This window comes from Anabrus simplex, chromosome 3 (genome assembly GCF_040414725.1).
Source record: "Anabrus simplex isolate iqAnaSimp1 chromosome 3, ASM4041472v1, whole genome shotgun sequence".
Lineage (NCBI taxonomy): Eukaryota > Metazoa > Arthropoda > Insecta > Orthoptera > Tettigoniidae > Anabrus > Anabrus simplex.
The window spans coordinates 238,509,396-238,526,804 of NC_090267.1; the positions used below are offsets into that span (position 1 = coordinate 238,509,396).

General features: G+C 38.4%; 1 protein-coding gene across 3 annotated transcripts in view; it reads left to right on the forward strand.

Moving 5' to 3' along the window:
* Positions 1-17,409, forward strand: part of LOC136866190 (mitochondrial glutamate carrier 1) — a 182,121-nt gene that overhangs the window by 17,441 nt on the left and 147,271 nt on the right. The window contains exon 1 of one of the 3 annotated variants that reach the window (XM_067142932.2): positions 15,708-15,757. The exons of 1 other annotated variant lie outside the window; for it this stretch is intronic. In XM_067142932.2, the coding sequence (XP_066999033.2) occupies positions 15,708-15,757 (50 nt within the window). Of the gene's footprint in view, positions 1-15,707; positions 15,758-16,296; positions 16,437-17,409 lie in introns of those variants that run through there. One more of the 3 variants, XM_067142934.2, reaches the window with a different exon arrangement.

The window sequence follows — 17,409 nt, forward strand, 5'->3', positions numbered from 1 at the left end:
TGCAGTTAATGAACATAAATTTTTATATGACTCACCAATGGTATGTGGTTTCTTGTCTTTTGCTATAAGCAAAGCAACCGTGTATGAAGCTTTAACAGCCTTTTCATTCGTTTAAGCAAGCTTTTCTTTCCATCAAAAAATTCACATGGATTGTCTTTTTAAACTGTGATGATCGCTAGTCAAATAGTATTTTAAAAGCTCAAGTGACATTGCATCATTTCTCAGAAAATTATGACAAGTAAGGCACCGAGGTAAATTATGATAGTTTTTCTCAGTGTATGTAAAGCCAATAATCATCACTGTAGAATTTTTTCTTTGGTAATGATTTAGCCATATTTAGCACTACTGTGCATGACAAGTCACTCTCACAAATTACTGCACCACAATAACAATCATGAATAGTCTATTCCGTGCAGTGTAGCCACAAACCAGTAGTAAAATTACAGTAGAACTTCTTCCTAGAAACACTGCTAGTCTGCTTCCAACACAGATGCAGAGGGATCTAGTGGATTCGGGATGAACTGTTTTGGTATAGACCAGACTAAATATATTATGTCCGAATGCAGTAAGAGTTAGCGGTGATGGAGAGAACGTTTTTCAGGTTCTTTACTGAGGCTGTACACAATTTTGTCGTAGATTTTCTTGTTCATGGCTAATTTATGTATATGTTTTACCTGCTTACCACGCCTCCCCTGACATTCTCCTACGTGCTCCCACCCCCAGTTGAGAAGCTCTGCTCCAGCCAATAACAAAAACAACACAAAAATCTGTTGAGTGGTTCTTGAGTTACAGGATAACGGTTTAGGTGGCGTTAAGCCAAGCCACACGAATGCTATTCCCATTCATTGCGAGGGTTTCTACTGTCAAAAAACTTAAAAATTTTCAATCTTTTAAAGATAGATATTATGTTGTCTCCGAGACTTTTTTGTAGAACTTATTCTGTTCTACAGTTCTAGTTTGTGGGTGTTTTTAACAGGTCAGGCAGTGTAAACCGAGAAAGTGTTCTTGTGGCATTAACTTCCTTTCACTTGTTTGCAGACACTGTTTCTGCTCAGTTTTCTTTAGTCACAGTTCAATATTTAGTATGTGTAATCCTTCCCTGGGGGATGCGTTGGGTAACTACAAAAACCGCAAAAAAAGTCTCTCCAACAGTTCTCACCATACCTAGCACAGGATTTATAACCTTATCTAACGAAAAGAGCAGTAATTGTGGTCCATCTTTAAAGGTAGGTACATGGTCCGTGGACTTTTCTGTAGAACCTTATCCATACAGTTTGTGGATATCTCATACTTTAGGCAGCATGTGCCAATAAAATTTTTGCCTGGGATAACTTTCTTCAAGTTGTTCCTAAGAAGTAGTTACCGCTCAGCTTCTTTCCATCACTGTTCAGTATTCCTCATTGCAATTATCTCATTCTACCCTCAGTAGTTTCATTAGTAGGGCCTATAGTATTTATGACTATTTGTTAAAATTAACTATTGTGCAGTGACTTTCAAAGAAAGAAAAACTTTTAAATATTTAGCAATCTTGGTCAAACTTTTTAAAAAAATATTTAAATTTATAATTTATTTTGTTTACTGATTTTGCATATTGTAATAAGACACTTTGTTATGGACATATGTGATACGTATTACCAGAATAAATGTATGATCTAAAACTTGGAGACAAAAGACCAAGGGGGCAACTAAGACTCGGGTAGATGGACATGGTGAAAACTGAACAGCGAGGACATACCTTGAAAAACGTTAAAGGGGGCGAGAGGTTCAGAGACCAGAACTGGTGGAGAAGCCTCATTCTCTGAATCCTTTCATAACAGTCAGACATACTAGTTGTACTCTGAATGTCATTACTCGGCACCGCCCATACCCCAGAGACTGGGACTTCGGTGAAAGCTATACTTTGCTCTGGCCTGTGCCAAGACAGGGATGCAAAAGTATTGCATCCATCAAGTGATGGCAGCAGGCAGATAAACACTGGTATATACATTTATATTTAACTAGCTCAAGTACCCGTGCTTCGCAACGGGACATAATTAAATTACAATGTGAAGGTGACATTTAAAATAATATTGAAGAGTAAAATAAAAGGCTGATTGGATTAAAAATAATTATAATGCGTATGTGATTGCCTGTGAGTTCACCATGTAATGAATTTGAATGAAATGGCTATTTAGTCTTGGCACAGGGAGGCCGGCAAACAGAGGCCATATATGTACATATTTACAAAGTAATATTTACATTTTATCTTAACCTAGAGTCTGTGATGACTTTACAAAAGTTTTTGTAAACAATATTTACAGCTTTGTTTTCTGACGTGTATATATACAAATTCTCACTGCTCGATACTCATGAACATGCCACGTAAAGCTGTCCGTGGGAAAAACATTGATGCTGTAAATGCAAGCCGGCAACTTGAAGAGTTTGGCCTTGTGCTTTGTTGATAGTCATTGCAAAGGCTAGCTTAGGTGCAAACTGTAGTTGTTTAAAGGTGAACGGTAAGTTGGTTGGGATGATAGGAATCCTCGGGATGAAAACCGTATCTCCTTTTGCACATCCAGTGAGAATGACGGTTTCTATGACGACGTGTTTCACACTTTTCACTGTGAGTCTGGTACCATTGCATAGTCGTGGAGCTTCCAAATTTCTTAGCAACATTATAGGTACTCCCACTTTCAATTGAAGTTGTGGGGAGGGACACCTGGAAGCTCTAAAGTGTTCAGAAATTCTACTGGATACTGAACTGCTTCATCTTCTTCCAAAACAGTATCAATAGACAGATACTCTGTTGCTTCACGAGGAATAGCCGTTAATATCTCACTGTTTATGGTATTTACAGTGTCATTCTTAGGAGCAAGTATGGCTCTTTTACACAGTCATTCACCAGACGAATAGTTGTTAGTAACTGATGGAAATACCCTTGCTATTAGTTCCTCCGAAGAAGCAACCATACTGGTAAAGTTTGGAGGAAAGTCGATTCGTTGTTGACAATCAGCTGGTATCTGACCATTTCCAATGTTTAACAAATTAGAAGAAAATTCAGCATCATGATCGTTGTGAAGAAGCACTCTCATGTTCTGTGTTAAGTGCTTTTCCTCGACAAAACTCCATAAAACGTATTTTTTTATGCAAGCATTTATTTCTTCTGCAGGTGTCCCTCAAGAAATTACTGGAAATGTTTGAAATTCCCAGCTAACAAAACGACCAAACCTCCCATCAAATCTTGATTGTTTCTGACATCTCTCAGTGTTAAGTCTAATGCTTCCAGACCACGTTTGTGTGACATGGTGCATTCGTCCCAAACTTAAAGTCTACAGCGTCGAAGAACTTCTCCATGATCCAAAATTTTTGGAATATTGCAGGCAACGGTTTCACCAGAATTCAAGTTTAACGGCAGTTTGAACACTGAGTGCGCTGTCCTACCACCTTCGAGAAGCGTAGACGCAATGCCCGAGGACGCAACAACAAGAGTGATTTGGCCTTCTTTTCTAATTTGTGCCAACAAAAGATTCAGAAGAAATGTCTTTCCTGTTCCACCTGGGGCATCCAAGAAAATTATGGTACTTTTTTTTTTAGCAATTCTGCAAGTTACGAAATTGAGCATGTCACATTGTTCAGGTAAAAGTTTTAGTAGATTTTCTTGGACGTGGTCTTGGAATTCAGCAATATTGTAAGAAATTTCTTTGAGAACCTCTGTATTGAGATTGTCTTCTCGTTGAGGTGCGGGAAGACTGAATGAACTCAAATCTCTGCCACACATAGTTGAAACCAAGGCTTCAACAGCCAATAAGGCTTCATTGTAAATGGCCTCATTGTAAGGGAGATCTGGAACTTCTTTGCGAAAGCGAATCAATATGCCCTCGGCCATGTCATCTTTAAAGGTTTCCCACAGTTGTAAGGCATTTGACAGCCCACAGGTGCTCACCAGGATTGCGAAAGGATGTCTGATCCGTTGAGGAGAGCGAGTCAGAACAGCTTCACGCATTGTTGATTCCCAGTTGTCATCACTTTTGAGCAAGCCAAGGGCTTCATACGCTTCTCTCTATGTATTGTAGGTGCGGTTTTGAAAAATTCTCAAGTCTTCAAAGGAAGTAGGACCACGTACACTGTGAAGTAACAGATGTAAACAGTAGCACTCGAAGTTTGCAGGGTGCACTGTGTACACACGGCCCAGTGCATCAGAGTACTTTACATCTGGTTGAAACTCTTCTTGAAGCATTCCATGTGAAGTAATGGGGTACTTCGTTGTAAAGTAGGGTCCTCGCAAATTCGTCTGTGCATATCTTAAAAAATGCAGTTAACATTGTATCTTTTTGATTTTGTAAAACTTCATGCATATTATTTTCATTGAAGTAAACCCCCTGAAAGTTTTTTAAGTGAACACTCAGACGGGTAACAGTGGGATGTCTTTCGTGAACCGAAAATCCAAAGATGCTGCCTCATTAGAACTTAAGTAACGTCCTGATTGGTAAAGAGTTACTTCATCTCGTCTAATATCTGGCGCAGTTTCCCTAACCAGATTGAATACAGCTTGATCAATTCCCTTGTTAACATATTTGCAGATATACTTTATGCTCTTAACAGAATTGTAATACTCCACATTGATATGGGCGTTAGTTAAAATCAGGTTGTATGGCACAATTCAACAGTTGTCAATATCAACGGTTCCTCGACCTGTTACGTTAATTTGAAAAGTATGCCCACCGTGAATTGTAGAACGCCTTCTGTAGAAACGGTATCCATTGTCACTGGTTTGTGTTTCAGTTAGCAACTGTCTGGGATACCTCTTCGTACACTTCCCATTTTTCATGCATGGTGACCTAGAATTGATAGCACCACAAGGACCATGCACCATATGTTTGACCACCAGGTCATGAAGATGGGGGTCAGAAGTGTGATCTGGTATCTCAGCTTTGAAGAGATCATCGATTTGTTTTGGCTGGATCTTATCAATTAGCCATAAAAGCACGTGAATATGTGGGAGTCCACATTTCTGCCATTCAACAGTGTACTTCCAGCATCTGACAGCACCAAAGATTTGTCCTTTGTTAATTACAGCAACATAATTTTTAACTTTTAGATTGAATACTCTTGCCACTATGTCATGTCTGGCAATTGCCTTCTGACCTGAAAGTAGCTCTTGAACGATTTCCTCCCACTTAGGATTGCATGTTATTGTTATGAACAGATCAGGACGACCATAGTTCCTAACATATGTTAGAGCATCTTGTGCTCGTTGACTAAGGTAGCATGGTGAGCCAGCGAAGCTTTAAGTAGGATCACTACTTCAAATCAAAATCTCTTTATTCACAAATGAGGTGTCTACCTCGGTGGCAAATGGTACACTAAAATACATTATTGTCAAGCCCTAAATTTTAAATTAACAAGAGAAGATATTTTCCTGGAATACAATATCATACAATTTTTGCCAACAATTTGTTCTATTAAACATACAGCTCATCGTTAATAAATTTATATTGTTTACAAAATTCTACTTATATCTCCTGTACTTACATAGTCAACTCATATACAGTATGTGGAATTACTTCAAATAATACTATACAATTGGTATAAGACTAAAATTTACATTGCATTTATTTATTTTCTACCCATTTTGTAACCTAAGTAGCATAACGACCTGCTACGTCATAACCAGAGCCCCTTTTGCCACCACTTTTCAGAGTTCCTGAAGGGCCTTCACAGCTACCATAGCGGTCCCAGGGCCCTCGAAGTCCCCACTGTACTTCACTCCTACAAGCAGTCACCTACTTCGGCTGTCCAATCTCCATAGACCAGGGGATGGAATTAATTTATTAACACACATTTTTTATTTACAGTAACCTGTACTGGTCGAATGCCCTCTAACATTTCATTTATTTTCTTTGTTGCTGTTTATTCTCTTCTTGAATATCTGTACAGATTTTGGAAAAGGATCAAACTCTACCCCTGGTAAACTGTTCCACTCCTTCACGCCCTTCCCAATGAATGAAAATTTACCCCGGTCGCTTTTGCTAAAATTCCTTCTAATTTTATGCTTGTGGTCAGTCCTGCCAATATAATTATTTTCCAACTGATGCCTCTCACGGATTTCTCCCCATGCTTCTACTCCTGTATAGGCTCTCTAAGTCTAGTTTTCTCCCTTCTCTTAAAGTTTCCCACCCAAGTTCCTCTAACATTTCTGATACACTACTTTTTCTCCTGAAATCCCCTGTTACAAATCTTGCCGCTTTCCTCCGCACACTATCTATTTCTTTAATTAGGTATTCTTGGTGAGAATCCCAAATACTGTTTGCATATTCCAATAATGGACGAACCATACTTAACTTTTCTCTTTTAATTCTTTGTTGCATCCTTTAAGTAGCCTCATTATGACATGTAACGATCTGTATTGCTTTCCCAACAATGTCATCAACATGACCCTTCCAGTGCAGATTACTTTCAATTCTCACACCTAAGTATTTGCACTTGCCATCTTTTGGAATAACTACCTCATCCAAAGTATATTTAAATTCAGTTTTAAAGCTCCTGTTTGTAAATGATGTAACAGTTGATTTGCCTCCATTGACCTTCATATTAATTTCTTCAACACATTGTTGGATACTCTCAACATCCCGTTGTAATTCTGAACAGTCCTCTGTTATTTATTTCCCTGTAAACAATTATGTCATCTGCATACAATCTTATTTTTTATATTATATTGTTCCCTAAATCATTTGCGTATATTAAGAAAAGTAACCGACTAATTATACTACCCTGTGCAATTCCCTTGAATTTAGAAATGTTCTTTCCAACGTATAACCCTTACATCCAATCCTATTCCCTCCATTTTCTTTAATAATATCCCATGTTCAACTCTTTCAAAGGCTTTGGAAAGATCTATGACTATGCAGTCTAACTGGCCTCCTGAATCCAACTGATCTGATATGTCCTGCTAAAATCCCACCAGTTGTGCCTCACAAGAAAATTTCTTTCTAAATCCATACTGGCTCCCCATGAACCAATTTTTATCATCGCATATCCCTCTGACCTACTTTGCTTATTAAACTCTTCAGTATTTTACAAACTACACTGGTCAGGGTGATTGGTCTGTAGTTCTCAGGTTTCCTTTTATCACCCTTTCCTTTATAAATTGGTGTTGTTATAGATTCCTTCCTACCGAGCTCAATAGCTGCAGTCGCTTAAGTGTGGCCAGTATCCAGTATTCGGGAGATAGTAGGTTCGAACCCCACTGTCAGCAGCCCTGAAGATGGTTTTCTGTTGTTTCCCATTTTCACACCAGGCAAATGCTGGGGCTGTACCTTAATTAAGGCCACAGCCGCTTCCTTCCCACTCCTAGCCCTTCCCTGTCCCATCGTCGCTATAAGACCTATTTATGTCGGTGCGACGTAAAGCAAATAGCAAAAAAAAAAAAAAAAGTAGATTCCATCCATTCCTTTGGTATTAGACTATTATTTATGACATAGTCAAAGAGAAATTTTAAATATTGCACTATGTACCACCCCATTGTCTTTAATACCTCCTCAGTAATTTGATCACTACCTGCTGCTTTTCCTTGCTGAAGCAGTTGGTTTTCTCTGAAAATATCTTCATTTGTGAATGAGAAGCTTCTTGATTCCCTATGTGTCTCTCCCTCTCTATCTTCTGTTACGGTTTCCAACTCCTGACAATCTTCTACTGAATCTCTGGATTCCCTACTAAATAGATTTGCTTTCTCAGTATCTGTTAAATAGTGTTCACCCCCTTCTCCCACCATTGTGGGAATTTTGATTCCTTTTCCTTTTTGATTTCTAATATATGAATACAGCTTTTCCCATTTCCCTTTGTGGTCATTACCCTCTTGAAGTATGCCATTCATATAATTCTCTTTTGCTTCCTTTTTTACTCTATTCAGTTCCCTCATTAGCTGTTTTCTAGCTTCTCTACTCTCCCTACTCTCTGATTTTACTGTTTACTATTCTACATTTTTGTTTTAATTTTCTTATTTCCCTTGTATAATAAACAGGGTCTGAGGTCATTTTACCCTTCTTAACAGGTACAAATCTCTTCTCTCCTTCCCAGATGATTCCTTTAAATTTAGCCCAAAGTGTAACCACATTGTTCCCTTCACTTATCCAACAACTGAATTGTGATTTAAGGTAAGTCCCAAATTCATCAACTTTAGTTTTTCTGTACAATTTCTTGTCTTGTGTGACCCTTTTATTAAGCCTTTTGGTACCAGTCTTACATCCATTATTACAGCCTTATGGTCACCTATTCCTTCAATTACCTCAGTTTTATCAATTTCCCATGGTTTAACCAAGAATACATCTAGCAAGTTATTGAGACGAGTCGGTTCTTGTACTACTTGTGTAAATACTCCCTCCCAAATTAACTTATTTGCCAATTTCTGTTCATGGGCTTTACTTGCAGCTCCATTCCATTCAACTTCAGGCAAGTTTAGATCTCCCTCAATTATTAACATATCATTATTATTGTTTTTATGAGAATAATCTATTATTTTCTCAAATATTTCCATGTCTCTTTCCTCTCTTCCAGGCCTATATGTTCCTATAATTCCCACATCCTTCATATTATTACAGACTAATTTTATCCCTAATATTTCATCCCTTTCATCGGTAAACCATTCTTGTAAACAATAAGTTTCCTTCACCAAAATAACCCCCCTCCCATTTTATTTCCTCAGTCTCTATGATAGACTGTACACCCTTCTGTACTGTAAATACTTCTCTATTACATACCCCTTCCTTCAATCACGATTCCACTCCTATCACCACATCAGTCTCATAAGATTCCATCAATGTACCCAATTTTAATTGTTTATTTACACCACTCTGACAGTTTACCATGAGCAATTTCAGACCCCCTTCCTCCCTAAAACTTGACTGTTGCAATTGGGTAACTTGAAACTCAAGGAAGTTGCCTTTTTTACAGTACATATCTTATGATTAATAAAATCTAGAACAATATTTGCAATCTTTCATTTACCTGAATTGTTTAGATGAAGGCCATGCTTTGTGTATCAGTGTCTCTTGAAACTGCTGCATTCAGTTACCTGAGTATTACGAAAATGTTTACAAATTTTAACCATATCTTTATTAACTTTGTCCACTTCAATGCCTGTGGGGCACGTTCACTACAAAGATGTTAGTGTGGGTCAGCTTTCCTAGTGTACATTTAAGTTGATAAATGACATTCTTAGCGTCGTCGTGAGCTATGTCGTTCGTCCCACCGATGATCGCTACTGCATCACAACTTCCGAGATTTCTTGCTGCCTGCTCCGTGTTTTCCAGTACTTGACCAACATCATTTGAGCGTACAGTCTCTTCGTTGGCAACAGCACCCCTTAGGTGTACATACTGCTCAGCACGCAACTTCCTCTGGTCTAACTTAATGAACAGTAATCTCTTGGTTTCAATTTTTGCGTACATGTCGACAATAAACTGGTTGAGAAGTTGTCTGTAGCGAATAATGGCGTTAAAGTTATTTTTGCGAACCATTATTAAGTAAGAATAAAACTGCATTGCAATCACTTTCTTAGTTGTTGTAAGATTAGTTGTAGGATTAATTTGTTGGATGTTGAAATGGTAACCTTCTTGACTACTCCAGAATATGAGAGGGTATTGCAGTGTCATAGAAGCGATGAGTTTCAGATACTCTCACCAAAGTGTCATCTGTTTTGCGCAGGACAATGTCTCACTCCTGAAACTCATTTCCAAAAATGACCACTGCAACTTCATCGACATTTGGAGCGTTAAATCATTGCTCGTGCTTACCAGCTGGCCGGTGGTCAGTGCAGATAATTACTTTGAAATCATCAGAGGGCCACTGATCTAGTGCTGTTTCGAAGGACCTGATTAAATGATTGTCATGTAGTATGTGTTGAAGGCTTTGTACTGTGTTTTGGGATACTCCAGGAATATAATCACAACACCTTGAAGCCTCAGCCTGATGATCACCCATAAAAAATACTTGCAGGAAACTATAAGGCTGATCAGTTTGGGGGAGTAATGAGCCAATTCTATGGTAGATTTGCCCCTGGACAGTAAACGTTGTGGGGTAGTCGTGTGACATGACCTGACCAGAAGTACCAAATGAGGTTATTTGGAAACTTGAGTTATATTTACGAATTGTAGTTAAAAAATTCTTGGATTCTGCGGTTTTCCCGATAAGAAGAGTTTTAAGGGGTCATCAGTTAAAGGGAGCATCACTTTTCCGTTAGAGCAGCACAATCCCATCGGCTCCCCTTTCCATTTTAATGCATTACAATATCTGCATGTTTGGCTCATTCTCCCTAAATTAAGAAGAACCGAGCTCAATGGCTGCAGTCGCTTAAGTGTGGCCAGTATTCGGGAGATAGTGGGTTCGAACCCCACTGTCGGCAGCCCTGAAGGTGGTTTTCCGTGGTTTCCCATTTTCACACCTGGCAAATGCTGGGGCTGTACCTTAATTAAGGCCACGGACACTTCCTTCCCACTCCTAGGCCTTGCCTGTCACATCGTCGCCGTAAGACCTATCTGTACAAGTAATGAAAATCATTTTTATTTTCCGTATTGAAAGAATCTCAATAATAATAATATAAGAGAATTTATTGGACTCCAACCTATTCAATACATTACAGGATGTTAACATTTTTAGTTAAACATCGTTAAAATGGAGACATGTTTCGCCCTCCAAATTACAAATAGACAAATTGGAATGTTTTACCTCATCAATTTTAACAATTATAAATAAGTGTACAGTAATTATAAATTGTGTTTTATTTTGCCAACATTTGTATGTACTACGTAGAACTACCATCGAACTCAATATCATATAGACTTTGATTACTTTCATTTTTATACTGTGCATATGATGGCCTCATTTTAATATTATGAAACCACAAGCGTATTTTACTGTGTGTAACTAGTCTATTGTTATTTCGTTTAGGATAGGACTTTGTACGTGTTTTTTAATGTATTCTTTCTTACATATTATGTTCATAATTTCCAACCAGACGTCTGGTTTAATTTTGAGGTGCTTTGATATGACTGATGATGCCCCACATGGAGGGCGAAACATGTCTCCATTTTAACGATGTTTAACTAAAAATGTTAACATCCTGTAATGTATTGAATAGGTTGGAGTCCAATAAATTCTCTTATATTATTATTGAGACCTATCTATGTTGGTGCGACATAAAGCCAATAGCAAAAAAAAAAAAGCTAAGAAGACTATGGTTGTTGTAGTTGATGAATGGATCATATCTAAAACCGATACCACTGAAGGGGTTCCATGACATTCTCATTAATTTTTGTCTCTGTTGTTGCCTCTCCTGTAGAATAGTGGCGTTTTCCTCTTGAGAATGTGCAGCTCTATGTAAAGCCATTCTTCTTGTGTTTCCTGCCACTCTAACCTGATGCTCATTAGGTGTCTCTGAGGCTCTCTGTGAGGCATGCCTGATTGCTTCAACTGTGGGTCTAGCGTGGCGTTGATCAGGAGTCTCAGATGCCCGTTGTGAAGCCATTCTACTCGTGTTGGCTGCCACTCAAACCTGGTGCGCATCAGGTGTCTCTGATGCTCTCTGTGAGGCATGCCTGATTGCATCAGCTGACAGTCTAGCTTGGTGTTCATCAGGAGTCTGAGAAGCTCTTTGTGATGCCATTCCACTTGTGTTAGCAGACACTTGAGCCTTGTGATCCTCAATGGATTCCGTAGCTTGAGCAGTGCTCGCTGCCCTAGCTCTAGCTGATTTTTGAGACAAATTGCTTTTTTTCCCCTTTGGGCATTCTGGAAAAAGAATAAACACATTGTCAGTTCAAAAAAATGTAAAACCCCTAAAACAAAATTTTAACAGCAAACCCCCACTAAAAATGAAGAATAAACACAGTATCAGTTTGAAAAATCTACCTCCCTAAAATTATATTTTAAAAGTAAACCCCCACCAAACCAAATTAAAAACTAATTAAATCTATAGATTTTTCAAAGCAACCAACCATATAAATCGAGTAAACAATCATTGAAGCAACAGGATCAAACAATGCTTAAAGTCACAAAAAAGAGAAGTGAACGAACGTATTGTATGGTGCTGGCAGAGACCGACTACGTGGCCTGCAGCGTGCAGTAATGGTGGACCAGTCACTACTGTGCTGTAGGTAGAAACACATCACCAATTGAATAGTAGTGATTAAGTTAAGTAGAGTATTGTGAACCTATTATAAAGTAGCAGTAATATCAACAAAAGCAATTTGATAAAGGTGAACAGATGAAGTGTGAAAGGAACAATGTTTAATGTGGACAAATGCGGCACAGGATAGCGTGTGAAAGGAACAGTGTTTAATGTAGACAAACGCAGCATAGGATAGCTTACTCTGTACAGGCTGATAGTAGCCAGCTCACTGAACACCTGCCCAATCCAACAGCAAGTGCACGGCCGGCAGGTACGCGTGGAGGGAATAGGAGAGGTGCAGCGCGGAGGCCGTGTTTTATAGCACAAATTTAGGTTTTACTCGCTAAACGTTGGAGATACACGAAAAGTGATAAGGGCCTTTCGTATAGGAAATTCAAATTTAAACCTCGTACATGCCATCAAAAGTTTGCTATTTCTTAGCATTCTCTTTTTATTTTAAATGGAATTATGAAAGTTTGAAACCAAAGGGTGTTGTGATGTCACTAAAATGGTCACCATCTTTAAATAGTGCAAAATATCAAAATCAAAAGTAGCCTATATGTTAACCATGTAAATAAGCTATATTCATGCAAAATTTCATGTAAATCGGACCAGTGGTTAACACAGTCACACATCATTTCATTATTATATATTAGTATAGATTAATGTTTTGTTATAAGTGATGGTTTAATATTAATGACGACATGGAATGATGCCGCAAAATTATGTAAGTAGTGTATTAGAGACATTTTTATAACATGGGACTTGACCTTTCATACAATCCGGCTCCTTGGCTGAATGGTCAGTATACGGGTCTTGCTTGGAGAGCTCCAGGTTGACTCCCAGCTGAGTCATGGACTTTAGCCTTAAATGATTAATTTCCTTGACTCTGGGACTGAGTGTTTGTGTCGTCCCCAACATTTCTGCAACTTGGACACCACACAGAACAATATCCTCCACCACCACATTAAGACTGTTATACATGGCATATAATGCCCATCCTCATCGGAGGAGCTGCCTTACAAGGGCTGTGCCAGGCTAGCAATGGCTGCATGAAACTACTACTACTACTACTACTACTACTACTACTACTACTACTAGACTCGCAGGTCACTCATATGGCATCAGCTCGAAAGACCTGCAGCAGACCTCTTCGGATGCCACACCATTATTACAGAATCCCTGCTCCAAATGAGCTTCACGTGTGGTCCAGCTTATGAGTCTGTACTGTTACACTATCAGTTTTCTTTCACGACTGTTCAATATTTTGTACACAAAAATCTTTCTTTGGAAATCCTTTAGATAACTGCAAAAGCAGCATAAAAATTCATCCCAGGGTTCTCAAGTTACAACTAGGTATCAATAAATATACACTATCTAATCAAGAGTATCCAGACACTTACTTCAAACCGAAGACAGAATTTGCTTGTATCATAATCTCTAGTGATAACCTACAACCTGTTTTTCAGTCAATGACCGGGTCAGGGATGGGATGAATGAAGCCCCCAACTTGCGGCGAGGATAGGAATTGTCGGCTGCCGAGGCCTGTCGCACTCCTCTGGGGCAATGATTAATGACTGACAATTGAAATGAAATTATAGTGGAGGTTGTTGCTGGAATGAAAGATGACAGGGAAAACCGGAGTACCCGGAGAAAAACCTGTCCCGCCTCCACTTTGTTCAGCACAAATCTCACATAGAGTGACCGGGATTTGAACCATGGTATCCAGCGGTGAGAGGCCGGCGCGCTGCCACCTGAGCTACGGAGGCTTCCATATTCTCTAGTAGTCACCATTAATATGATGTTGGTCCATCTTTTGCCTTTATCGCAGCCTTGACTCTGTTGGGAAGACTTTCCACCGGGTGTCAGAATGTTTCCATGGGAATGGCACCCCATTTTTCCTGAAGGGCCATCGCCAGAGAACTTGTTGATGTTGGACAGTAGGGTCTGGAACAAAGTTCCCGTTCTAACTCATCCCACAGGTGTTCTATTGGTTTGAAATCGGGACTATGGGTGGGCCAATCCAGTTGCAGAATATTGTCGTCTTAAACAATTGGCTCACAGAGCCCGCTTTATGACTCGGAGAGTGGTCATTTTGGTATAAACCAACAGTCATCACTGAATTGATTTTCCACAGTAGGCAGTACGAAAGCATTAAGAATGTATTGATATCTTTCTGCGTTACAGTGATGCATTACTGCTAGAGGGCAGAGTCTATGCCATGAGAAACATCCCTACACCATTATGACACCTTCTCCAAACTTCACCGTTGGTAAAATAGTAAACATTCAAGTAGATAGGGTTCCCGGGCATTCTTCATACCCAAATCCCCACAATTTATAACATGATTCATCACTCCAAATTAACTGTTTCCACTGTTCCAGTATCCAGTGGTATCACTCTTTATACCACGTCAGGCAGTGCTTTTCATTAAGAGGGGAAATATTTGGTTTAAAGTCAGCTGCTCAACCATGAAATCCTATTATTTTTAATCCATGACACAGTCATGGGACTAGCTGTACTTTGATAACAACTTGAAATCCCCTGGAGATCCTTTCTACAGTCAACCAATGATTTTCTCATACCACCCTCTTTAATGTCCATTAGTCCCTGTGGTGTCAGTAAACGTGGCCGACCAGATCATGGTTGTGCTGTGATTGTACCTTCAAGCTTCCACTTTACAGTTACATCACTGACAGTCAGTTTGGGTGCATTCATAAAGTTAGAGATGTGTCTTACATATTTCTTGCCAACATGGCAACTGATGAGTATCCCACCTTGAAAGTCACCAGGCTCACTCAACCTACCCATGTTGTTGTTCCATTGTTGCACTCCCCCTTTTACACTATTACGATACATAATATTTTTGTTGTTTACTAGTGTGCAGTGGTGTCCGGATACTTTCGATCAAATAGTGTATATAGACAGACATTGAGTTTTTATGTGTAGAGATTTGAATGGCTCTTCTTTTTCACTTTGACTAATTTCCTAGGTCACTGTTTGTTCTCAAATCAAATGATACTCAGGTGGTGAGAATTAGATGGCATAAATTTTTTCTTTATATGCTGCCATGCTTTTCGTGTCTGTAGATATACCAGCACATAAAATAACTCCTATAGGACAAAATTCCAGCACCTCAGCATCTCCAAAAGCCATAAAAGTAGTCAGTGGGACTTAAATATTATTATTATTATTATTATTATTATTATTATTATTATTATTATTATTATTATTATTATTATTATTATTATTATTATTATTATTATTAGCTTCCCTTTTCCTGAGTTTGTCTAGCCTCCTCCTTATTCCACATAAAGACTGAAGATACGTAAAGATGGCCCCTAAACGAGTGTTGATGCCGAAGCCTGCCCTCGTGATGGAACTGGGAAGCACAAGTGTATAGTTGGTGGGAAATCCTTTCTCAGGGCAGATTGCTAGTAGTTGTAATCTACATTTGCTGGTCTGCTTGGCAGAAGTTCTTATCTGTGGTGATGTTGTTATCTATGGTATTGCATCTTAACTGGCTAAACACTTGCCAAGGCTGCTTTCTTACAGAACAAATTAAATGGAGAGGTCAAGGGAAATATTGCCTGGTAGAAAACATGTTTGCATCTTGTATGTACTCTTAATTTAGGTGTTTATACAAAGAAGTATTTTATTTACACACACCGTATGCATTGCTTGGAGATGGCCTTCTAAATTATTACCAGTTGTGCACGTTGCTAGTAGAAGAGCATACTGAAATATTTTATGTAACATTTTAAATTGTTATTTACAAATACATTGCAGTTGGGAGATATGCCAGCAGCAATGGGTGTACAGTAGTATAACAGCATCCGTTCACTGGTAGAAAAATTTCATTATTTTTAATATTACAGGCTAACAGTTCAGGAGATTATATAACCCTTTTTTTGGGACCGTGCCACTTCAGCTTTTGAATTAATCCATTACTCTTGGAGAACATAAGTTATACCACCACCACTACTACTACTATAACAAACAATTACTTGAAAACAAAATATAACAAGAAATGTTATAGTAATGAAAGAAGAAGAATAAAAGCAAGAAATGCATTAAAACAAGAAACATTAAATATGTGACATTTAAAAAATACGAGTAGTGAGACAAAATTGAAAGAATTTGCATAGAAATTCATACAAAAGTTGTGGAAAATAACAGTGACACTCAGAGCTCAACATTGTAAACACAACACTATCACATAGAAATTTACACAAGATTTATGGGATAGTGGACTCTTTCCTTGAAGAATCTTGCCTTTTTAGGACTGCTGCAGGTAATGATCAATTCTTAAATTTACATTTGACTATTTACCGTAGTTTGTTTTCTACAGTCCACCTTTTAAATTGGTGGCATCCGTTCATTGGTAGAAGAATTTCATTATTTTCAGTATTACAGGCTAACAGTTTGGGAGATTATATGACCCTTTTTGAGACCATGCTACTTCAGCTTTTGAATTAATCCATTACTCCTTGAGAAATTCTTAACTTTCTTTTTTTTTTAAATATTAGTTTTTGATGAAAGGACTGAGCATGGGAGACCTGACTAGGGCTGCTGAGGACTGCTAGGAGACACTCGCAGGCTGATATTTTGCTTGTAAGGTAGCTAGATTCTCTCTGTTTCTCCATCTTCTATAATGTGATGATAATTGTCCTAATGGAAATATTTATTTCAATAATATAGGCCATAAGTATTAAAGGGGCAATTTTTGTTAGGTTATTAAAATAAAACAGTTCCTAATTATTCTGATGAGACCTTGGACTGATCCACAGCAAGACTCCAAAATTCTTAGTTGAAGTGGGATTCAAACTTCTGCAGGAGGGGGACAGATCAGATAGAGAAATATTTAAATATTGTTCAGAAAATAGCTCTGTAAAAAAAGTAAAATGAAATTATAAAGAAAACAAAAGTACTTGGATCTGTAGCTTATATAGAGATTTGTTTTATGTCCTGCTCTACCCTCGCATCACCTGATGCGAGACATTCATTTATGATATGCAGCAAGATTTTATGCTTGCATGTGATATTAGTGAGATAGTTTGGTAATTCCCACAGTTCCTTGTTGATCCCGTGATATTAGTGAGATAGTTTGGTAATTCCCACAATTCCTTGTTGATCCCCTTTTTGTGAAGTGGTAGGAAGATGGAAGTGAAGCACTCTTGCACCCATACACTCTGTCCCATACCTTGCAGTAGATTAAATGCTTTAAACATATTCCTTCTCTCATTTCCGTTGTCATTTTTCCAGGG